We start from the raw sequence: 25,638 nt of genomic DNA on the forward strand, positions 1-25,638 counted from the left end.
AGAGTACTGCAGGCCTTACTGTATGTCACACGTTTCAAACTCAAGGCCCGTGGGCCGGATCTGGCCCACCACTTCATTTTATGTGGCCCACGAAAGCCGCCCTATAGAAACTATGTGCATCAATAAGTAACTTCATTTTTACTAAACTTTTTCTTTTTGGACTGAAATGTTGCACACACCGCATACAATTGCTCGTCTTTAAAAACAATACTATTATTATCATCAGATCATGCAACAAATATTATATTAACACACGGTATCTTCCAAAACATTATTGTTAAAATAAATATAAAAACTTAAATATCTGCTTTTCACACTGACTTATGATTTCAAAGCAAGTTATCCAGCAATGTGTAAGTACAAAATGTAATAATCAAATACGTACATAGGCAATTGTGTAATAATATAAGACATTATACTATAAAATTCATATAAATTTACTGTTACAAGCAGCCCTCTGAGGGCAGCCTTAACTGTGATGTGGCCCTCAATGAAAACGGGTTTGATACTCCTGTGTACAACATTTCTCTGCAGTTTATTGTCCAGTTAGCAAGATTAATGATGACACACTTACAGTACATTAAAAAGCCTTACACCTGCTGTAAAATGTCATGTTGTAGAATAAATGTTTCTGCAAAACATTATATAACCTTATGTAAGGAAGTGTTTTGCAATCAGAGGGTCGGTTCGGCTCAAGTAGCCTCATCTTAGTGTTTCCGCCCTGTATCTGATCAGGACAAGTACAAATTTGCCATTTTCCACTGAAGAAAATGTCAAAAACTATTGGAATTATACACAAAATACACACACAAAATACAGTGTCAGACAGCTTGCTTCAGTGGTTATGCCCCGTAACAAACCAACAATTCATCAAGTTGAAGAGTAATTCTATTTAAAGGAGAATTGCACTTACTTTGGAATTTTTCCCATCATTCACAATCCTTATGCAAGACAAGAACACATGTTTTCTTTTTTTAATGCATTCTAAGTAGTAAATATTTGCGATCAAAAGTGCGCTTACGATGGAGCTTACGGGAGTCGCTCAATTCTGCCTATAAAAGCCCTTAAAAAAACATTCAAACACCTCCATTAAAGTTTTATACACATGATGCAAGTATATATGTGATATAGTAAAAGGCACATTTATAAGTACATTCAATATTTACGTATTCTGATCATTTTAAGCATAGGCAGTGCATTCATTTCAAAAACGCATCACAATATTTGCTTTTTTTCCCAACAAAATCACTCATTCACTGCAGACTTCATGAGAGCCAAGAAACATAATAAAAACATCACTTACTGTACACAGTCTGCTGTCATTAGAATGTGAATTGATAGAATCTTGTCATAGTCCCGTTTAGATGAAGAATGACTCAAAATACCAAGGAAGCGTCTTTTTGTGCTGTTCTCGCCCTTCTTGGGTCTAACCTGGCTGTCAAAATGTACCAATTTGTCAGAATATGTCCTTATCCTTCTACTATCCAGGTGAGAGGCATGACTTATGATCTACAATAAACTTCCACATGCAAGAATACAGCTTACCACTCGATGATATCAATATAGGCACACAAGCTTGTGATGACGGCACCGCTATAAATAGTTTGTCTGCGTTGGTGCTTATAGTAACAAAATCACTAATAATTGGTTAATATTCAAGTCACGATTGTTGGCGGGTTTTGAATGGGTTTTTATTGGGTTTTATGGGCGGAATTGAAGACCTACCATTGGCTCCGTTGTAAGCCGACTTTTATTTATGTTAATTTACAAGTTACAATGCATAAAAAAAATGTCATCATGCCTCTCATAATGAGTGTGAACAATAGACAAAATTCCCCCAAGAAAGTGCAGTTCCCCTTTAACATTCATTGCTTTTTATTTTTAAAAGCATTCAAAATATTTTAGGAAAAAGATTCTTCAACTATGTACCAGCTGCAGCATAACACACACACACACACGCACACGCACACGCACGGCCATTTATGCATGTATCTGGGGAATATTAGGTGTAGAAAAACACATCTTTGTACACAGCGCAAATGACAATGATGCATAATGTCATGTCACAAAGTCCTTGGGGTGACTATTTACATAGTAGATTAAATTCATTAGCCTCATCCAACAGAGCAGTCTGTTTTTCACATCTATTAATTTGGCATTAATTATAGAGCACTCATTTCACACAAAAAGTACACCACTTAACGGACTGTAATGGTGGTGTGTGTGTTTGCAAACACTGGTTCTGAAAGACAGTAAAAGTAGACCTTCAGGCTGTTACATAGCTACCGTATATTTAAAAAAAGAATTACAGCAGAAGAGAAAAGCAGAAAAGTATTTTGCAACTCTGACACAGCGTGTAGGTTGCGAGCAGAGATACAGAAGAAAATTACATAACATTATAAAGTATCCTGAAACAACACGAAAAAGGCATTTTGGCTCACTTGCTATTACCTAACCTTTTCCTGCTAAGCTCTTTCAGTCCCAGATATAGCCTTTTTTTATCTCAATAGTGCACTAACGGACACACAGACACACTATATTAGCTTTCAGGCAAATAAAAAATAATAATATATACAACTTTAAAAGTCAGATTAAGTTATGCCATCATATTAATAACATTTGTACAGAAAAGCTAAAGCACCCTGTAGTCAATTTTACGTCAAGAACAAACGCTTCTCATTTCTCCAAGAGAAATGTATTAAAATCAGGAATCATCAAGCACTGAATAGCACCAAGAAGCTCCTATTAAGGTCAAAGTAATCGGTACTCACCAGCATTGACAATGGCATCCAACTCCAGGACAGTAATGTCTCCTTTGTAGAGAGATACTTTATCATTCAGTCCTCCTACGCCGGTCAAAAGTCCCCCTTCTTCTTTGCTATCAGCTTAAATAAAAAACAAAAAAAACAATGGACTACTGTATTCACAATGTAGTATATTTGTCAGAGAAGTACAGAATAAAAGCTAGATTGTTGTATAAACTCTCTTGCTTTGCATTTAACATATACATACATATTTTTTAAAGGGTCATAATATGATTTTTTTTTTGTACATTTAAAATACTTTGTTGTGGTCTACATAACATGATATAAGGGTTTTTTTTGTTGTTGAAGTTTTAAGAAGTGTACATTCTTGGGTAGCAGGTTAGTTTGCTTTATACAAAATTTTAGCTGTTTGCAAATGCACCAAATTGTTGAATTTCAATATTTGTGATTCAATAAATAAGGGGTTTGTATGTTCTCTATATCCAACATTATGTATTATTAATTTATCTTTTTTGTAACACGGTTAGTGAATGAAGCGCACATTTGTAGTTGTTTCCCCATAATTCTACACAATAACTCAGATATGGTAACACTAGCGAGCAGTAAAGAATATAAAGTGATTTTTGGTCCAGAACATGTTTTGCTTTATTCAAAATTGACGTGTTCTTGCTATTTTAATTACAGCAAGGTGGTCTTGTCGCTGGGCCTTAGGCCTGTCGCACCTCCACCGTTGCCTGTGGTGGACTGTGCATGGCAGGGATGTCCTCTTCCCTGAGGCAGGCCTAAACCTGACCGCATACCAGAAAAGGTTTTGCTGCAGGGTCTTCAGCTGGGGACCACCTCTCATTGATGTTTCGCCCCTTAGCCCAGAACATCTCCCGGTGGCGGGACAGTGAACAGGGACGTCTCCCTGACACCCCCTGCAGCAAAACCTACTTGGATGTTGCTCCCCAAGCCTTGTCGCGTCGTTTGAGCCAGAGCCAGTGGCTAGCTTTCTCTGCTACTTCTGAGAGCTCCTTGGTGGATCTGCTCAGGGTGGTCCAGTTCATTTTATCAAAAATGAACTGGAACTGTTTACATTCAAGATCTGAAGCTTGTGGTTTGCAGTTGGCATATTCTCCTACCATGTGTGGTATAGTGTTCGAAATAACGATGTTAAAAATAACGGCATTAGATAATAACGCCGTGGCTACTATTGTTACCAGTAACAAATAAGCTTATTAAATACTCTTATGTACGTACAATGCTATTAAACCTCTCAATTACTCAAGGCCAAGTACCAAAAGATTTCAAAATAGCACGAGTAACTCCCCTCTTTAAAAAAGGAAGCAAATTAGAACCTGGCAACTACCGACCTGTTTCTATTCTCAGTTCCATTTCGAAAGTAATGGAAAAAATAGTTTATGAACAGGTCAATAGTTACCTTGCCACAAATAAACTCATGTACAAATTCCAATCCGGCTTCAGAACTAACCACTCCACTGACACATGCCTTCTCTATCTGACCGACCACATCAAACATGAGGTGGACGCGGGCAAATACTGCGGCATGGTCATGCTGGATCTTCAGGAGGCCTTTGACACCGTTAACCACACTATACTGTTGGATAAGCTCAGAGCAATCGGATTTGATAAAACCTCATCGAGCTGGATGCAATCTTACTTGGAGGGGAGGAAACAGGTGGTTGAGTTGAATGGCACCGTGTCCTCCCCCCTCTCAGTAAGCTGTGGAGTCCCCCAAGGCAGTATATTAGGGCCTTTACTGTTCCTAATATACATAAACGACATGTCATCAGCATGCGACTGTGAATTGTTTTTGTTTGCGGATGACTCGGACCTGCTGGTATCTGGCAAGGACAAGTCACAGGTGGAGAAAATCCTCAGTGCTGAACTCTGTAGAATTTGCACCTGGCTCGCTGACAACAAGCTATCCATACACTTAGGTAAAACGGAATCCATCCTGTTTGGGTCCCACATCAACCTGAAGAAAGTCAGTGACTTCACTATAAAAGTGGGTGACATTGTTATCGCCAGGAAGGATGAGGTCACCTACCTAGGTTCCATTCTAGAGGCTAATCTTTTCTGTGATAAAATGGTAACCAAGGTAATCAAAAAGGTCAACCAACGAACGAGATTTCTCTATAGAATCTCCTCTCTGGTCAACAAAACCACCATGAAGATTCTGGCGGGAACTCTCGTTCAACCCTTTTTCGATTACACATGCACCTCCTGGTACCCTAGCACCTCCAAAACCCTCAAATCTAGACCCCAAACATCCCAGAACAAACTAGTCAGATTACTTCTTGACCTCCACCCCAGATCACACCTCACTCCTACCCACTTCTCCAAAGTGGGCTGGCTCAGGGTGGAGGACAGAGTAAAACAACTTGCACTGAGCCTTGTCTATAAAATCCGCTACACCTCCCTGATACCGAAGTGCATGTCAAACTACTTCCTTAACGTAAATGACCGCCATAACCACAACACCAGAGGGAGCTCCACTAACCACGTTAAACCCAGATTCCGATCTAACAAAGGTCTTAACTCATTCTCTTTCTATGCCACATCAATGTGGAATGCACTCCCAACAGGTGTAAAAGAAAGGGCATCTCTATCCTCCTTCAAAACCGCACTAAAAGAACACCTCCAGGCAACTTCAACCCTAAACTAACACCCTCCCTTCCTCATCATACCTCCTCGGATTGTAAATAATCAAATGTAAATAATCAAATGTAGTCACTTTTTCTTATAATTTCTGATCTCTCTCTCTGTGTCCACTACTTGCTGTACATATGTGCCAAGTCAGACCTACACTGTTCCAATGTCAATTTCTCTGATGATGCAATTGTTGATGACTGAAGTGTTGATTCCAACCAAACTTACCCCCCCCTCTCCATATCCCACACCCCGGATTGTAAATAATGTAAATAATTCAATTTATATACTGTGATGACTGTATTATGAAAATAGAATATATCTGTATCATGAATCAATTTAAGTGGACCCCGACTTAAACAAGTTGAAAAACTTATTCGGGTGTTACCATTTAGTGGTCAATTGTACGGAATATGTACTTCACTGTGCAATCTACTAATAAAAGTTTCAATCAATCAAAAAAAAAAAACGACTCGTGTGATGTAACGTGGTGCAGTTCGTTTGATGTGGTTTTATGCAGTATTAAATTTTGTTGACTAAAAATGTTTGTCTTAGTCATCGTCAACAACCTATTTTCCCCTGACTATTCAGGGTCTCTGCAGGTTTCAACAAGTCAAATGTAAGACTTGTTAAGACTTTTTTAAGACCATAATGAATATAATTTAAGACCATTTCATATCCATACGGACAAAAAAGTATAAAGACAAAGGAAAATCAGCGGGCCAGAATTAATTTTAAGTGTATGAATTAATTCACTGTTTTTTCACATTGAAAAACAAAAAGGTTAAACTAACTAAATACACCAGAAGACTATTGTAAACCAATTGAAAACAATCCTGGAAAACATCCTAACAGCCATGTATCAGATTTGCCATAGAACAGTTTTCTTGCAAAAGGAGCAGTGTTTAATTTTAAGTGTTTTAATGTAACAACAACCAGAATGTCAGCAACGGTAGAGGAAAGCACAACAATATATTGTCTGTGAAAGGGACTGTTAGCATCTCTGCTAAAGCCAAATGGTTAACTAAACGTCAGTTTTGAGCAAACAGATAAAAGCATCTACAGTACTATTACTTAGGGCTGGGCGATATTGACGAAAAAGTATATATAGATATATTTTTACTTAAACTCGATATTCGATATATATCTCGATATATTTTCCGGTGAAAGTGAAAGATATTCATTTTTGAGCGAAATTCACTGAAATACATACACACAGTAATACTGCTATGTAGAAATAATGAACAAAAAATCATTGATTGAGGTGACAAGCTTGCAATCTTGCAATAACCCGTCCATGGCCATGAAGCACATTCAATATCTCGTTAAGTAATTTTCCAAACATTGGTCGTGTAGCATGTTTAGCTATTCCTCATCCTCCAGTGATTATGGTACGTGTAAGAAACATAGTTTATTAGCTGCTGTGGAAACAAGGATGGCTGATTTAAAATTTGTTTGTGCTATGGAAAAAGATTAGCCGCTAGTGAGAATGTTTCGTTGCGTTGAGGACGCCTGTTCATTGTCCCGGTAAAATATGCGGGACTAGAATGTGTCATCAACATGCATTATCACGAGAAAACAATATTATTAAAAGCTCATTCGTCGGCCAAATAGATATTTATAGAGTGTATATCGTGCAGCCCTATTGATAATTGTTTGGATTTAATGCAGGAATTTGACCACAAAAGACATTCTCTTACCATAATTATCTTCTCTCCAAGTTGGAATCTTGTCCAGACTTATATAATCTTGACGACGATAGCCCTCCTTGCGCCTCTCTTCACGTTCCATTTGGAGAAGTCTCTCTGTTGAAGAACAACACAATAAATGACATATTACAGCTAATTTTACTTTAGAACATTTCTGCCAGCTATTCAATTGTGCACATGGAATCTACAAGCTGTGCCCTCTTAGAAGAGAGTGATCAATATATACTCTGAGGAATCTGACAAAAAGCTGTTTTTATTCTGCATTCAAGGACAGTTGAACTGAGTAGGACACCACAACGCCAGCCAGAACACTTATTAGTAGGGATGATGCTCGAAAGCGGTTTTCCCGGTTGTTCGATAAGAAAAGAACCGAGTCCTCGGACTCGAATCCCTTTTTGAGAACCAGTACCCGTTATCGAGACCACTATAGTAAAGAAAAACAGTTGTTTTTTTATTCGAATCCCAACCAGACAAGAAATGACGTCACGTAGCTCAGTCATTAGGCGCAGATGGGGAAAGCAGGAAAAAAATTGACGGGAAAAGGCGCTCCAAGGCATGGCTTCATTTCACCAAAAAAAACGAGGAAGCGGCAATATGCAATTATTGCCAGGCTTCGCTCTTGTGTAAGGGGGGGAAGCACAACAAGCGTGTTGTGTCTTCGACACGTGTTGAAGCAGCGGCAGAGACGACGAAGAACGCCCCTCTTCTTCTGCCAGCTGCCCAAGTCCCAGCTACAGTGGCGGTGACGCCGATGAGTAACTAACGTTAACTGTTGCCAGTTAATTTCCATATCTGCTCACTTGTAGTAACGTTACCTCTTATGTCAACCAGGACTGCAGTAATGTTAGCAAGACTAACGTTACCTAAGCATAGTCAGTGGCTAATGGTCACGTTAACGTGAGCCTTTTTGTATGTGTCTGATAACGTTAACGTTATCTTGTAGCCTACACCACGACAGTTTGCAAGTCTGTCTAATAAACTAGTGCTTTCTTTGTTTCTTTAGTTTATTTGGAACATGAACACACTTACAGTATAATACATCACAGTTTCATATAATTTCACTTTACAGGAGTAGGAAGAAGTAAAGCTTATTTAATCCTACCCCTTTCCCACTTCATTGCGTTTACAAATATATACATCATTTACTGACCTTTTTTTAATATCTGTGAATTAGTATATACAACAGTTTTGTAATATGTAATTAATTAATTCAGTCATTATTAATATACTGAGATAAAGAATATCTTATTTTCAATAAGGTTAAAAATATTTCTCATAATTCTTCTTCTTTGTACTTTGTAAGCACTATTCATTTGAACAACCTCTTAAACTGAATCATTTCAGTACAATGTTTAACTTCTTTACTTAATCCATTCCATCATTTATTCCACAACATTTTAGCTGTTTGTAATTTTACCAAATCATCAAACTTTAATATTTTTGACTCAATAAATAAAGTGTTTGTATGTTTTCTATATCCAACATTATGTATCAGTCTAATGAATTTTTTTGTAACCCGGTTAACGAATGTAGCGCACATTTGTAGTTATTTCCCCACATTTCTGCACAATAACTCAGATATGGTAATACTATAGTAGCGAGCAGTAGAAAATGTGAAGTGATTTGTTTAACCAAATATTGTGTGTTTTTTTCCATATACAACAACCTATCTGGACTCGATGAGGAATCGGTCCGATAAGAGGATCCGATAATAGGCTCTAACTCGATAATTTCTTATCAAACATCATCCAGACTTATTAGTTAAACATAAAAACACAAAACATGCAAAATAGAGGGCTTTCTAACAGTGGGTCTATTTACTATTATTTTTTTAAAACATCTAAAGATTTCAATGTGTAAGTACATTGTAATTTTTGAGCATATTCAACAACACCACGATTATAATGATAATAGGGGTGTGGGGAAAAAATTGGTTCGAATTCGATTCGCGATTCTCACGTTGTGCGATTCAGAATTGATTATCATTTTAAAAAAATGCTTTTTTTGGGGTTTTTTTATTAATCAATCCAACAAAACAATACACAGCAATACCATAACAATACAATACAACTCCAAAACCAAACCCGACCCAGCAACACTCAGAACTGCAATAAACAGAGCAATTGAGAGGAGACACAAACACGACACAGAAGAAACCAAAAGTAGTGAAACAAAAATGAATATTATTAACAACAGTATCAATATTAGTTACAATTTCAACATAGCAGTGATTAAAAATCCCTCATTGACATTATCATTAGACATTTATAAATAAATATAAAATGAACAATAATGTCACCGTGGCTTAGACTTGCATCGCATCTCATAAGCTTGACAACGCACTGTGTCCAATATTTTCACAAAGATAAAATAAGTCATATTTTTGGTTCATTTAATAGTTAAAACAAATTTACATTATTGCAATCAGTTGATAAAATATTGTCCTTTACAATTATAAAAGCTTTTTATAAAAATCTACTACTCTGCTTGCATGTCAGCAGACTGGGGTAGATCCTGCTGAAATCCTATTTATTGAATGAATAGAGAATCGTTTTGAATCGGGAAAAAATCTATTTTGAATCGAGAATAGTGTTGAATTGAAAATAAAAATCGATTTTGAATCGAATCGTGACCCCAAGAATCGATATTGAATCGAATCATGGGACACCCAAAGATTCACAGCCCTAAATGATAACCGTAATAATTTTGTTGACAAGAACCGTGATATGAAAAGTAAGAAAAGTAGTGATTAGGAATGAAGTGCCTAGACATGTGTTCTTAACGTTGAATTTAACATATATCACTTTTTACAACACTGTCCTCTTATGCAAAGTTAAGAATCTGTAGTAGATACACTGTCTTTTAAAGATAAATACAAGTGTTTAAACCCTGGAGGTAGGGCAAGCTTTGTAATGAACATTTTAACAGTGGAAAATATTATTCCGACATGTGCATTTCCTCTCCCTCAGGCTGGTTCCAGATATTACTAAGAGTGACTTTGTTGCAGACATATGAAAACGAAACAGCTTAAATGTTGTAAAACCAGGCTCTCTGGATAGGCAATTGTGGTTCATTACTTTGTGGAAGAAAAAATAAACTAGCTTAGTAGATAGTAAAGAGTTAATTTGCAAAAAATAAAAAGTTATCTGATTTTATACTGTCTTCTTTCCCTTTGCTCTGACTATTGGGTATTAAAAGGTGACATTTATGAAACCAGAGTTGGATGAAAAAAATGATAAAACCCGATATTTATGTTTTGGCAAATTAAGTCTTAGTTTAATGACAGTTCAAATTTAATAAACTACAAAACATGATTTCTGGATAGGATAGAAAAGTAATTCAAATACTGTTAAAAATCAACCAAATCAAGGCAGCTCATCATATAGTATTTCTTTTTAAAAACCTGTAGTCAGTCCTTTTTTCATTTTATGGTATTCTAGCAATCAGTTTAGAGAGTTTAACATTTACAGTATAATAGTATACACATTTTAACAGTGCTGGTATCAACAACAATTTATTTATCATAAGTTTATTTTGATTATATTAGATGTTTTAAAGCAGCAAAGTGGCATGTATGCCTGTATCAGGATAATGGGGTTTGAATATTTGTTGAAACGTCTTAGTGTTAAGTTTGCATGTTCTCCTGATGCGTGTGTGGGCTTTCTCAAGGTATTCCAGCTTCCTCCCACAAACCAAAAACATGCTTGCTAGGTTAATTAGAGACTTTCAATTGTCCATACTGTAAGTGTGAATGGTCAGCTGGGATAGGCTCCAACTAACCTGTGAGCTGAGACCATATAGAAAATGTATGTATGAATGTATGAAATTAGGCATAACAAATAGGGGTGTAAAGAGTAATTTTAATGATTCTATTGGATTCAGAATTTGTGGTCGCCGATACGTTTCAGGAATGTCTGAAATGATGCATAACAAATAGGGGTGTAAAGAGTAATTTTAACGATTCTATTGGATTCAGAATTTGTGGTCGTCGATACGATTCAGGGACGAGATTATTATTCTATTTTTTTAGAATGATACGATCCAAAATGATTCAGTGAGTTAAAATCAATTCAGTAACATTTCAGCAAAAAAATAATCAACCAGTGTGACTGTAAAATAAATACTGGATAGTACACACTACAGGTTAAGTTTCCTATATTCCTGTAATTGCTTGTAGGGGAATTAGGTATGAATGAATTACGGATACAAACAAGCAAGTAAACAACAATTAATGGTCAATGCATTCACATCTTATTTGAATGCATTGAATAAAGTGCAACACTTTAGGTTGAATTACCAGGAGGATACACTTTCTCCTCATATTTTCAATATTCAAGAAATTTTCAACAAAAGTACAATAACCAACTTGCCATTTCTGCTTTTGTTTTTCAACATAAAATGTTACAATTTTGATATAAAAAAAAATAAAGTCGGATTTTAATAAACAGCTACTATAGCAGAGAAAATTCACAAGAAATGCAAACGCCACAACACAATAACATATACCGTATTTTCCGCACTATAAGGCGCACCGGATTATTAGCCGCACCTTCTATGAATTACATATTTCATAATTTTGTCCACCAATAAGCCGCCCCGGACTAAAAGCCGCGCCTACGCTGCGCTAAAGTGAATGTCAAAAAAACGCTGCGCTAAAGTGAATGTCAAAAAAACAGTCAGATAGTTCAGTCAAACTTTAATAATATATTGAAAACCAGCGTTCTAACAACTCTGTCCCAAAATGTACGCAAATGTGCAATCACAAACATAGTAAAATTCAAAATGGTGTAGAGCAATAGTAACATAATGTTGCTCGAACGTTAATGTCACAACACACAAAATAAACATAGCGCTCACCTTCTGAAGTTATTCTTCATTCGTAAATCCTTCGAATTCTTCGTCTTCGGTGTCCGAATTGAAAAGTTGCGCTAGCGTGGGATCCAAAATGGCCGGTTCCGTCTCGTAGAAGTCATCGGGAGTCAGTGTCGCTGTTGTTCTGTGAATCCTGCCTTCCGGAAAGCTCGGACCACAGTTGTGACCGAAATATCTGCCCAAGCATTTACGATCCACTGGCAGATGTTGGCGTATGTCGTCCGAGGCTGTCTGCCCGTCTTAGTGAAGGTGTGTTCGCCTTCGGAGCTGTGTGAAAAAAGCCACCCGGCCTCTTCGCGTAAACTTCCCTTAACCACTCGCTCATCTTTTCTTCATCCATCCATCCCTTCGAGTTAGCTTTTATGATGACGCCGGCTGGAAAGGTCTCTTTTGGCAAGGTCTTCCTTTTGAATATCACCATGAGTGGAAGTTAGCATGGCAAGCTAGAACCACAGTGAAGGATGACTTCTCATTCCCTGTGGAGCGAATATTCACCGTACGTGCTCCCGTTCCACAGTGCGGTTCAGTTGCTGTGAAATACGGTAGTAATCCGTGTGCGGATGGAGAGATTGCGTCTTTTTATGACCCGGATCGTTTAGTAGGAGCCATTTTGTGGTCTTTACAGATGTAAACAGGAAATGAAACGTACGGTGATATCCGCGCGTTTTTTCTTCTTCTTCCGGGGGCGGGTGAAGCGCTTCCTGTTCTATGGGGGCGGATGAAGCGCTTCCTGTTCTATGGGGGCGGGTGCTTTCCTTGGCGGTTGCTTGCGTAGAAGAAGAAGCGCTTCCTGTTCTACCGGGAAAAAAGATGGCGGCTGTTTACCGAAGTTGCGAGACCGAAACTTTATGAAAATGAATCGTAATAAAGCGCACCGGGTTATTAGGCGCACTGTCAGCTTTTGAGAAAAATTGTGGTTTTTAGGTGCGCCTTATAGTGCGGAAAATACGGTAACACAACAACCATAAGCCAAAACAACAATACAGAGACGGAACAGAAGTGACAGTGGGCAAGTTTCGGCCACTCACCGACTTCCTAAGACGGAAAGTTGACAACGGTGTAATAAACGTAGTTGGAAATGTTAGTGAAGTGTGACCAATTTAAAAAAAAAGTAATAACTAACTTTTTTTTTACTATTTCAAAAATATATATAACATATACAATGTTCAGGAAGTTGGTGTGTCATCATAACTTGTTCTGCTGTCACTTCCGTCGTGTCCTTTGGGGCTTCAAGTTGTGTTGCGGCTTTATATTTTTGTGTTAAGGCGTTTGTATTTGTTGTGGCTTTTGCAATCGTGCTGTAGCTAAAAGTTGGCCTGTTGTAATTTATGATATTGTCTTGTCACGTTTGCATTTGTTCTGATGCATTTGTTGTGACTTTTCTCAGCCGCCAAAGTTTTCTGCATTCTTGTTTTGACGACTCATTTCCCAACCAATATTCTAAAACACAGCGTTGAAAAAACATGCTTTTTACTGACGTTTATTCACTGACAGGTTGTGACGTTGATTTGACCATTGAAATTTGGTCATTTCCCAACCAACAACTTAAGACAATGTTTTGCAACTAAAGTTAGTTTAAAAGAACATGAATGTATAATCAACGATGTATCCATACCTTGTGCCTGCAAGGAAACTTCATATAAAGTCTGCCGTTCTTATATCAAATGTTTTACTTTTTCTAGTATATGTTGATTTCCTTTGAAAACGATGTTGGATACCTATCTTTCGGAAGGCAAACTTGCCGAGCACAGATCAATATAGTTGAATCTAAGGAATATACACTATATTGCCAAAAGTATTTGGCCACCCATCCAAATGATCAGAATCAGGTGTCCTAGTCACTTGGCCCGTCCACAGGTGTATAAAATCAAGCACTTAGGCATTGCGACTGTTTCTACAAACATTTGTGAAAGAACGGGCCGCTCTCAGTGATTTCCAGCGTGGAACTGTTATAGGATGCCACCTGTGCAACAAATCCAGTCGTGAAATTTCCTCGCTCCTAAATATTCCAAATACAACTGTAAGCTTTATTATAAGAAAGTGGAAGAGTTTGGGAACAACAGAAACTCAGCCACAAAGTGGTATGCCACGTAAACTGACAGAGAGGGGTCAGCGGTTGCTGAAAGCGCATAGTGCAAAAAGGTCACCGACTTTCTGCACAGTCAGTTGCTACAGTACGTAGAGAGTTTTATGGAATGGGTTTCCATGGCCGAGCAGCGGCATCTAAGCCATACATCACCAAGTCCAATGCAAAGCGTTGGATGCAGTGGTGTAAAGCATGTCGCCACTGGACTCTAGAGCAGGGGAGACGCCTTCTCTGGAGTGATGAATCACGCTTTACTATCTGGCAATCTGATGGACGAATCTGGGTTAGGAGGTTGCCAAGAGAACGGTACATATCGGACTGCATTATGCTGAGTGTGAAATTTGGTGGAGGAGGAATTATGGTGTGGAGTGGTTTTTCAGGTGTTGGGCTTGGCCCCTTAGTTCTAGTGAAAGGAACTTTAAATGCTCCAGGATACCAAAACATTTTTTGACAATTCCATGCTCCCAACCTTGTGGGAACAGTTTGAAGCGGGCCCCTTCCTCTTCCAACATGACTGTGCGCCAGTGCACAAAGCAAGGTCCATAAAACCATGGATGACAGAGTCTGGTGTGGATGAACTTGGCTGGCCTGCACGGAGTCTTGACCTAAATCCGATAGAACACCTTTGGGATGAATTAGAACGGAGACTGAAAGCCAGGCCTTCTCGACAAACATCAGTGTGTGACCTCACCAATGCGCTTTTGGAAGAATGCTGGAAAATTCCTATAAAACACACTCCGCAACCTTGTGGACAGCCTCCCCAGAAGAGTTGAAGCTGTAATAGCTGCAAAAGGTGGACCGACATCATATTGAACCCTATGGGTTAGGAATGGGATAGCACTTCAAGTTCATATGCGAGTCAAGGCAGGTGGCCAAATAACCTGACTCTCGCCAGATCCTTGTAGTTTGCTGAGCTCCACACAAGGATCTGGGCTCGAGGGCATTGCAAACTCCTTCAAGATAGCAAAAAATAATGAACCAATCAGGATCGCCGGGCGGGATTTTATAGATGTGACGTAGCGCCAAAGCGACTGTTTGATTCAAACAACAATGGCGGCACGCAGCGAGGAGTCGTGTGCTGACATTGATTCTGCATATTTTCTTTGCACAAACGACATCGATCGTCTACTGACATTGCTGCGTTGTTTCAGTAAAATATCTCTAACTTTTCTCTCTGTCGTTATCCACTCTGTCGTTATTCAATTTTTGGATTTCCCAGCGTTGCTCTCATCAGCGTCACGGCTTGATTTCGATGTGAGTGGTTGAAGTAGCACGTCATTCAAGATAACGGACAAGTGGTTTATCCAATCACATACAATGATTTTTTTTTTTACAAGGCCCCGCCTTCTGAAATACATCGCCTATTGAGAAGTCCCAGATCCTTGTGTGGAGCTCAGCGAACTACAAGGATCTGGCAAGAGTCAGGTTAGTGGCCAAATACTTTTGGCAATATAGTGTAAATCTATATATTGATATATTAATTGTTATACCTCTAACTACAAACATGTCCAAGGCTATAATTTAAAGCTAAATCAGGAATTTAAGTTTGGGGCCTTTATCTCATTTCACAGCTGGTTTAGTCAGACAGGTTGAGGATAAGCTCTGAATATTAAATCTGATTTACTTTGATGTCTAATTTTCATGCTGCTTCCCGCACCACATGAGGATTGCAAAATGAATGATAGCCTTAAAGAAAATAAGATTAATAAAAAAATGCATCCCCAGGTTGGGGAGGAGACCCTGCCCCAAGTGGAGGAGTTCAAGTACCTAGGAGTCTTGTTCACGAGTGAGGGAAAAGTGGATCGGTGCGGCATCTTCAGTAATGCGGACGCTGTATCCATCCGTTGTGGTGAAGAAGGAGCTGAGCCGGAAGGCAAAGCTCTCCATTTACCGTTCGATCTACGTTCCCATCCTCACCTATGGTCATGAGCTTTGGGTTATGACCGAAAGGACAAGATCACGGGTACAATCGGCCGAAATGAGTTTCCTCCGCCGGGTGGCGGGGCTCTCTTTATAGATAGGCTGAGAAGCTCTGTCATCCAGGAGGAGCTCAAAGTAAAGCCGCTGCTCCTCCACATCGAGAGGAGCCCGATGAGGTGGTTTGGGCATCTGGTCAGGATGCCACCCGAACGCCTCCCTCAGGAGGTGTTTAGGGCACGTCCAACCGGTAGGAGGCCACGGGGAAGACCCAGGACACGTTGGGAAGACTATGTCTCCCGGCTGGCCTGGGAATGCCTCGGGATCCCCTGGGAAGAGCTGGACGAAGTGGCTGGGGAGAGGAAAGTTTGGGCTTCCCTGCTTAGGCTGCTGCCCCCGCGACCAGACCTCGGATAAGCGGAAGAAGATGGATGGATGGATGGCATCCCAAATGCACACCAAAATGTCAGGTCACAAACAATATTTACAAACAACAACAGGCGAGAAATGAAGGTCTGTATGTCAATGATGTGAACAACACACATATATATATATATATATATATTTTTTTTTTTTTTTTGTATCTAAATGCCTTTAAGCATTGCACCAGTAGGATTAGTATTACATGACACCTGCATACTATGATTTGAATTTTAGGAGACCAATTTAGAGCAAGTTATTGTTCACCCCACAGGTGAATGACAAAGAAATGGGCACCTTGGATGCAAGCTAAACAAGTGGACAGTGCAAAACCCACATACGCGGTAACCATGCAAGCCCAGCATCCTCACAACATGTGTCCCTTTGGATGTGCGAGATCAGCACATAGAAGAGATGGAAAGTAGTTCGCGGGAAGGCAAGAAGAGTGTCTGCCAGTCTCTAAGCATGATAAGAATCCATGCTGTCATAACGAGCAGGATATTCCCATTACCCCCAAAACACAAGCCTTACCTTTTTCGGTCTTCCAGTCCTTTTTCTTTTTGCTCATGCTGCCGGAATGATTAGTCTTCGAGTGGTTGTTTTTTGACTGTGGCAACCCCAGACTCACAGTGAATGGAGATCCGGGGGATAAGATAGAAATGTAAAAAGTGACAGCCTTTAGCCGCTTCTCTCACCTGTAAAGCTGTCAAAATTTCTATGGAGTATGGACCTCACGTGCCTCAACCTACCGTGATTGCGGCGTAATTATGTGTACGATTCTGAATCATGTGATTGGCTGATGCGTAGGGAAAAGTGGGCTTGTGATTGGTCGAGCACTTCTGTCAATCAGAAAATGTCTACGCCCTAGGTAGGTTGTTTCCGGTGGCCCGGCTTTTTACAGTTTTTTTTGCCAATTGCTTACACACTAAATTTTAAATGTTCACATACTTAACAAAGTATGCACACAGTAAACAAAACCACTGTGCAGATTTGCCTAATATTAGGCAAAAACTCTGCTTCACAGATTTTTGCGAAATATTACACACAATGCGTTACACACACCTTCCATTCTTGCACATATATAAGGATTGTGATACACACATTTTCACACTTTACACACACTCTAAGATTGTGATACACACATCTTTATCTCCAGATTTGTTTTCAAACCTTTTTATTTGTCTCAGATTTTGATTTGTACTGCATGTCATCGTCGACTACTGTGATATGTTACTTTACCCGACTGTGGTAAAAATGAATATTATCAGTTTGCAGCATCATTGTTGAGCAGTTCTTGAAAAGATTACAGAATATTTTTACAGTTTTTTTCCAATTGCTTACACACTAAATTTTGAATGTTCACACTGCAAAAAGTCAGTGTTCAAAAACAAGAAAAAAAAATACAAAAATTAGGGGTATTTTACTTGAACTAAGCAAAATTATCTGCCAATAGAACAAGAAAATTTGGCTTGTCAAGACTTTCCAAAACAAGTAAAACTAACTAACTTCAATTAACCCAAAAATACCTTAAAATAAGTATATTCTCACTAAAAACAAGTGCACTTTTCTTAGTAGGAAAAAAAAGACCTTTTTGCTCAATATGTTGAAAAACATTCTTAAATTAAGTAAATGCTAGTGCCATTATCTTGACATAATGATATGCACTAGGCATTACATTTCTTGAAACCAGCAACTTTATACTAAAAACTAATTTATTGTTCTTAATGGAAAGGCAACAAGGCAACCGCTTGTTACTCTCAGGGTCTTCTTGCCGCTCAGGCAAATCATATTGTCTAAAAATGCATTTTTCCATCGATAACATGACATCATCGCGCCAAGTGCGTGCTCTTTCAGTCTATTAGTGCGCATATATACAGCCCGGCCCCCGGAAAAAAACATTTTAATTGTAATTTTAAAGAATTCATCTAAATGTGCATGAACTATTTCTGTTCAAAATAGTTTGAAATGTCACATGTGAAATGTTTAAATATTAACTGTCCGTTTATTGTACTGTGCCAACTGTACTACTATGTGAGTACGTATTTTCTATTGTTTCATTGAAAATAAAACCGCAAAGTCCATTTGGCTGTCATCCGTTTTAATTTGACAAAATTGTGTCAAAGTCATGATTTTTTTTTTCATGCTTGAAATAAGAAATTATTACTTTAAAAAAGCAGTTTTATACTTGTGAGTGTTGATGACACAGCTTTGCAACACTTGATATTCTAGTTTCAAGCATGTTTTACTCAATATAGGTCATAAAATCTCAGCTACAAGCTGTAATATCTTACTTAGATAATTTAGGACCAAAACCCTTAAAACAAATAAAACACTAACATAACATCTGCTTAGTGAGAATAATTATCTTATCAGACAGAAAATAAGCAAAGATCACCCTTATTTGAGATATTTAATCTTACTTAGATTTCAGTTTTTGCAGTGCACACAGTTAACAAAGTCTACACACAGTAAGCTAAACCACTGTGCAGATTTGCCTAATATTAGACATAGACTCTGCTTCACAGATTTTTGCACACAGATAAGAATTGTGATACACACATCTTCACATCTTGCACACAGATAAGGATTGTGATACACACATGTTCACACTTTACACACACTAGGATTGTTATACACACATCTTTATCTCCAGATTTTTTTTCAAACCTTGCTGTTGCCTAAATCTGCACATGTAGTACTCCATGCTGTAATTTTTATTTACAGTTTTTTTCCATTTGCTTACACACAATTTCACTAACTCTGTGTCTTTTTTCAAAAGGATATACACACTTTTCCAAACACCACATTCAGTTTTCTTAATTCCTAGATTATTTGCAAAATGACACACTTCGGTCAAAACATATGCCTATTCATCAAAATCAAGCAAGAATTTGTAAAAATGCAGTTTTATTTTTATCTCACTCACACAGACTTCAAATGATTAGTTACCCAGAACTGTGATAAATACAAAACACACTTGTAAAAACCCTTTACTATAAGAAATCACATGTTTGGGGCATTTTTCTCGACCTTTTTAGCATATGTGATGAATGATTACTGTAACTTGACAAAATATATTGGCAAATCCATAGCAATCGTCATTGTTTACTTTGAAGCGGGCCTTTTCGTAAGGACCTAAAGAGAAAGTAAAAATATCCTGTGATCTTTTCAAGAAGTGCTCAACAATGATGCTGCAAACTGAAAATATTTATTTTTACCACAGTCAGATAAAGTGACATATCACAGTAGTCGACAATATCATGCAGTACAAATTAAGATCTGAGACAATTAAAAATTCAAGCATTTTTCAAACCTTGAAAACACAACATTAAAATCCAAGCATTTTCAAGGTTTTTAAGCACCCGTACGAACCCTGCTCATACTATTATGCCTCATTAATTTTGTTTGCTGACTATTATTATTTTAAGGCCCGCCTTTACAGTTATTTTCACACTTTTTTCATTATACGAAACGATGTTTAGGGCCCGCGCAACGAAGGGGCGATGTAGAGCACCGCTAGGGCCCTATGGAAATTCCTGTGTTTCTTCTTCTATACCAGGGGTCGGCAACCCAACATGTTGAAAGAGCCATATTGGATCAAAAATATAAAAAACTAATCTGTCTGGAGCCGCAAAAAGTTAGTAGCCTTATATAAGTGTTATAATGAAGGCAACACATTAGGTAAGTGTCTCAGAGGGTGCGATAACCCCTAGAAATTACTGACTTAAAACTGTCAAAGATATAGATGTGTGTGCCCAGGTTAAAGGAAAGGACAGGCTGTCTTCTTCTAATGAATGTAATACAATCTTTGCAAGCTGGGTAACATTTGCTGTTGTCTGGAACAACATGGCACACAATCAGAAATGCAGTCAATATTACATACAGATAATGTGTCATGAGACATGCAAATATAGATTAAATACACAGTGGACATTAGTAAAGGAAATTAAATGAGCTCAAATATACCTACAATCGAAGCATAATGATGCAATATGTACACACAGCTAGCCTAAATAGCATGTTAGCATGGATTATAAGCACTCCACGCAAGTCAATAACATAAACAAAGCTCACCTTTGTGCATTCACGCACAGCATAAAACGTTTGGTGGACAAAATTAGACAAAGAAGGAGTGGCATAAAACACATCTTTCTGTGGCAGCGTCGGAGAAAGTTGTACATGTCAACAAACTACGGTGAGTTCAAGGACAGCCAAAATTAGGAGGACAAAACGGCGCTGGCCAAATATTGTCATCAGTGAAGCATAAACACAAACATATTAAACAGTGGGCTTTCTAACAATTCGGAAGGTTTGTGTATGTTTGTCCTCCTACTGAAAAATTATAAAAACAAAAAATATATTTTTCCCCCATCTTTTTACATTTTTAAAAAACTCCAGGGAGCCAGTAGGGCGGTGCTAAAGAGCCGAATGCGGCTCGAGAGCAGTGGGTTGCTGACCCCCGTTCCATACGTATGGACGCTTTTTTGAGGCCCTTAACATGCACCAAAAGTCCCCATATGTTGCAGCCGCGTTGGGCATGGCGAAAAATGTAATATTGTTGGGGTCCCGAAAATAAAAAATAAAAATTGTCTCTTTAGCGCCACCTTTAAAATGACCAAAAAAATAAGCCCCAGATTCTACCAGTTTCACGTATCGACACAGAAATTGCAGAAGACATCTAACATAACAGGACGCACATGAAAATCTCAAGAACCCATACCTGAAAACGAACAGGAAGTCGGCCATTTTTCGGCAACAAAAAGGTGTCGTACTTTAACAAACTTCTCCTCGGGAATTTGACCAAATGAGTCACGGTTAAAATTACAAATACTACCCGTACAGGTGAAGATAAATTGTGAACACTTTTTGCCTACGCCATTAGATGTGAGCGTGGTACGGCGCCAAACTTGGCTCTGCATGGTTTTTGGCCATTTTTCACTGATAAAAAAAGGGGTCGTACTTTAACGAACTTCTCCCAGTGACTCTGACCAAATGATTTGGGGTTAAAATTACAGATACTACCCATACAGGTGATGATAAATTGCGAAAACTTTTTGCCTATGCCATTAGATGTGGGCGTCGCACGGCGCCAAACTTGGCTCTGCATGGTTTTTGGCCATTTTTCGCTGATAAAAAAAGGGGTCCTACTTTACCGAAGTTCTCCCAGTGACTGACTAAATGAGTTGGGGTTAAAATTACAGACACAGCACATAGAGGTGATGACAAATTGCAAACTAATTTTGCCCACGCCTTACAATGTAGGCATGGCAGGGCGCCAGACATTGCTCCGATGATTCGCCACAAAACATGAAACGTTAATTACTCGGCTCTACAAAGTTATATATTGATCTTATTTGGTAAAAATGACAATGATAACACCCTGAAGGGCCCGAAGGCTCAGTACCTGTTCCTACCCACTGTACTTTTTTATCATTTGCATTTCCATTTTTGTTTGTATTTCATTCATTAATGGTCAAACAATAATATATAGGACCAAGGATGATCAACATCTTTATTTCTCAGGTTTCTACTAAACCCTCTCTGTGTGCAACAGTGTCAAATACTTAGGCCACATCATCAATGACAAGATGGAGGATGATGCTGACATGCTTAGACAGAGAAAAATGCTGTATGTCCAAGCCAAATGCTGGTGAGAAAATGTCACTACTGTTCTGATGAAGCCAAGGTGTACTTGTTTAGAGCTTACTGCACCCCTATGTACACAGCACTCTTCTGGGTGAGGGTCAAAAAAGAGAGCTTGCGCAAACTCCAGGTTGCATATAATGACTGTCTCAGAATCCTGCTCAGAAAGTCCAGGGTAGTAGTGCCAGCAAGCTTTTTTGTGATTTAGGGATAAACACCTTCCACGCAACCCTGAGAAAACTGATGTTTAAATTTATATGTAGACTGCAGGGGTCCAAGAATGATCTGATTATACAGATAATAGGTGTAGTTCTGTTAGGTACCAATCGTATATATGGAAACACTGGTATCTGTGCCTTTTATAGAGTATATATATATATATATATATATATATATATATATATAATAAAAGCAGCAATAAAAAAACAATATATATGTATATATATAAAAAAATATATATATTTTTATATATATATATATACTGTATATATATATACATATATATATATATATATATATACATATATATATATATATATATATACATATATATATATATATATATATATATATATATATATATATATATATATATATATATATATATATATATATATATATGTATATATATATACAGTATATATATTATATATATATTGTTTTTTTTATTGCTGCTTTTATTTATTTATTAGATGTATTTTACTGAATATGCACGAGCACTGTTCTTAATATTATGTGATAATGCCTTTTATTCTGTATTTTTTGTTTTGTTGTATGTACTTAATGTGATTGTATGTCTACCTGGATGTTGGAGTCTGCAATAAAGCTTGATTGAATATAAACAATCAGCATAATATTAAAATAAATCAATAATGAAAAGGAGCACAAGGAAGTATAAATGTACAATATCTGCCCCCTATTCACACAGTTACAAAACATCTGTGGTTAAACTCAAATTTATATTAAGGTAATATTTATTTTGCCAATATTTTCAATGTTTATTTTTTTTAAATCCATCTTGAACTTGATTTGATGCATGCTTTGTACTAAAACGAATTAATGGAAAATAATGACTTTAATAACTCATTCTTTAGGGCAGGGGTTTTTAACCTTTTTGACCTTGGGGCCCAACATTTCGCCAACAGAGCGGCCCACACAAATATTAACACTGAATTAGTAATATTACTCTTGATTTGAATTATATTCAATAATCATATCTACCCTACTTACAGTTTAACAGCATAAATATTGTAAAATGATATAAAAACCATGTAATAATTACAAAGATTATTATCAAGGCTTAGCTCAGGCTGATTACAAAAATAAAGACTAATCAAATATACTGCATAAGAAGGTACTCATTAGTGCTAAAATAAATGCATTCAAACTAAGAAGGTCTAACTAATTAAATAATAATATGAATGTTTCTTAAACAAACTGTCAACACAATCTAGGTGCAAATTAAAATACTGCTTCACCAATTTAGTCATATTTATTGCGTTATAGAAACTTACAAGACTTTCGCTCCAAACTTCTTGTTTTTTTTATATCGTCATGACTGCCATAAGTGGTGGAAAAGTAACTGAGTACTACTGTGGCCCGTACGGACCAGAGCTGAGAAAGAGATATTTTTGGCGGCCCCCCCAGGGAGCACTCGCAGCCCAATTTTAGTTAAGGAACACAGTGATTCTCAAACTGTGGTAAGTGTGCTACATCTGGTGGTGCACCAAAAAAAACACTTAATTAAATATTCAAACACAGTGATACTGTTCAAATTGTGTGTAATGATACAGTGGCCAAAATATTAAATATACTTGTTAAATAACACTTCTGCATTGTTTATAATGAATATTATACGCGGTGCACACGGGGGAAGGCGTGGCGTGGTTGGAAGAGTGGCCGTGCCAGCAACCCGAGGGTTCCTGGTTCAATCCCCAGCTTCTACCAACCTAATCACGTCTGTTGTGTCCTTGAGCAAGACACTTCACCCTTGCTCCTGATGGGTCGTGGTTAGCACCTTGCATGGTAGCTTCCACCATCAGTGTGTGTGTGAATTTGAGTACCTTGAAGGCAGAAAAGCGCTATACAAGTATAACCCATATTAAGCCCTATTACGCTACTGTATGTTAATGTTGGTCATTATGGTGGTACTAAAATCAGTAAAATCATCTCAGAGAGGAATATACATTTCAGAACTGTGAACACTCCCACAGATTCGGTCACGTTTAGTTTAACATTATGCATATACCACAGTTGTAAGGTTTCCTCTTGTGCTAGATTGGCACTGCATATGATTTTATTAGAATGCCAAAATAAGCTTATATCCACCAGATTTATAGCCATATTACCCTATTAAGTGGGATAGAATAACTGCCTTTGGTGGTATTCTAAAACAGAAATGATAAAATAATATTGACTTTATAGCAAAAAGATCAAATGCATATACCAGGGAATTCACAAAGCACGACAACACTTTCTAACAAGTATCTAGTCCTTTAACAGATCGTTCTTTGTGTTTGTCGGGGTTTCTGGTAATCTTATTAAGTTTACTTGAGTGTATGTATACATCAACCTGATTATAGGGACTACAAATGGAAATTAGCCACTGGCTGCAATCTGACATATCATATATGTGTTAATTAGCATGAACTGTAAAAGTATGCGCTGTGTGTATATTTTTCTAATCCAAATAATTTTCCAGCCAGTGCAGTTACAGAACTGCAGCATCCATTATGTACTATTCAAACAAGCCACTAGAGGTCAGTCTTGCAATTCTCAAAAAGTGAGTGCAATTTCAGGAGTCATGTTGAAAAGGAGCCCTGTGATGAAGTGGCGACTTGTCCAGGGTGTACCCCGCCTTCCGCCCGACTGAGATAGGCTCCACGCCCCCCGCGACCCCGAAGGGATTAAGCGGCAGAAAATGGATGGATGGATGTTGAAAAGGACTTTTTCATTTAATATTTTGCCCTAAATGTTATATTTGCAGGAAGTTAGCATTTTACTGAGGTACATTGTTAACAGGCGTTTGTCAAAACTATCAAATTACATTTTCTGATGGTTTGGACTAAAAAAGTGAAGATTATGTCCATATTTAAACATCAAAATAATGCACAATTTGGATGTATTGTGTCGAAAATGACCAAAATATTAGGCAATTACAGGCAACGATATTATTTATTTATTTTTTACACTGAATGACTTATTTCAATCTGTTTTGTAGCATTTTTGTGAGACATAGTAAAGCAACTGTGACTGTTCACATGGGATTTAATAGATCCTGATATTGTTCATTACTGTATCTATCTTGGTTCATTTTATAATCAAGACTGTACTCATCTCAACTGTTTGGTAGTGATTAGTTGTTTTAATATTATTGGCAGAGTGTCATGATCTGAGCTGCCACCTGTCAGCTTTTTGTTGCAGTGCCTGGTTTCTGGGTCACGGGACAAAGCCACCGCCGCGCACACCTGATTCACATTTCCTACTGGCTGTGTAAGGTCTCCAGTGCATTCACTCGGCACAAGTAGATTCCCGATGGTTCACCCTTCCAGTCGTCATCTCCTCTGCTTTG

General features: G+C 37.9%; 1 protein-coding gene across 1 annotated transcript in view; it reads right to left on the minus strand.

Moving 5' to 3' along the window:
- The window catches only part of macrod2 (mono-ADP ribosylhydrolase 2), a 1,158,848-nt gene extending 1,141,655 nt beyond the window's left edge, over positions 1 to 17,193 (minus strand). Inside the window, exons 1-4 of the mRNA XM_061960241.1 lie at positions 17,120 to 17,193; positions 16,956 to 17,031; positions 7,121 to 7,225; positions 2,772 to 2,885 (exon numbers count right to left, since the gene is read on the minus strand). Of these exons, the coding sequence (XP_061816225.1) occupies positions 2,772 to 2,885; positions 7,121 to 7,225; positions 16,956 to 16,992 (256 nt within the window). The 5' untranslated portion in view covers positions 16,993 to 17,031; positions 17,120 to 17,193. The remainder of the gene's footprint in view (positions 1 to 2,771; positions 2,886 to 7,120; positions 7,226 to 16,955; positions 17,032 to 17,119) is intronic.
- Positions 17,194 to 25,638: the final 8,445 nt, after the last annotated feature.

This window comes from Nerophis lumbriciformis, linkage group LG02 (genome assembly GCF_033978685.3).
Source record: "Nerophis lumbriciformis linkage group LG02, RoL_Nlum_v2.1, whole genome shotgun sequence".
NCBI classification, from domain to species: Eukaryota; Metazoa; Chordata; class Actinopteri; order Syngnathiformes; family Syngnathidae; genus Nerophis; species Nerophis lumbriciformis.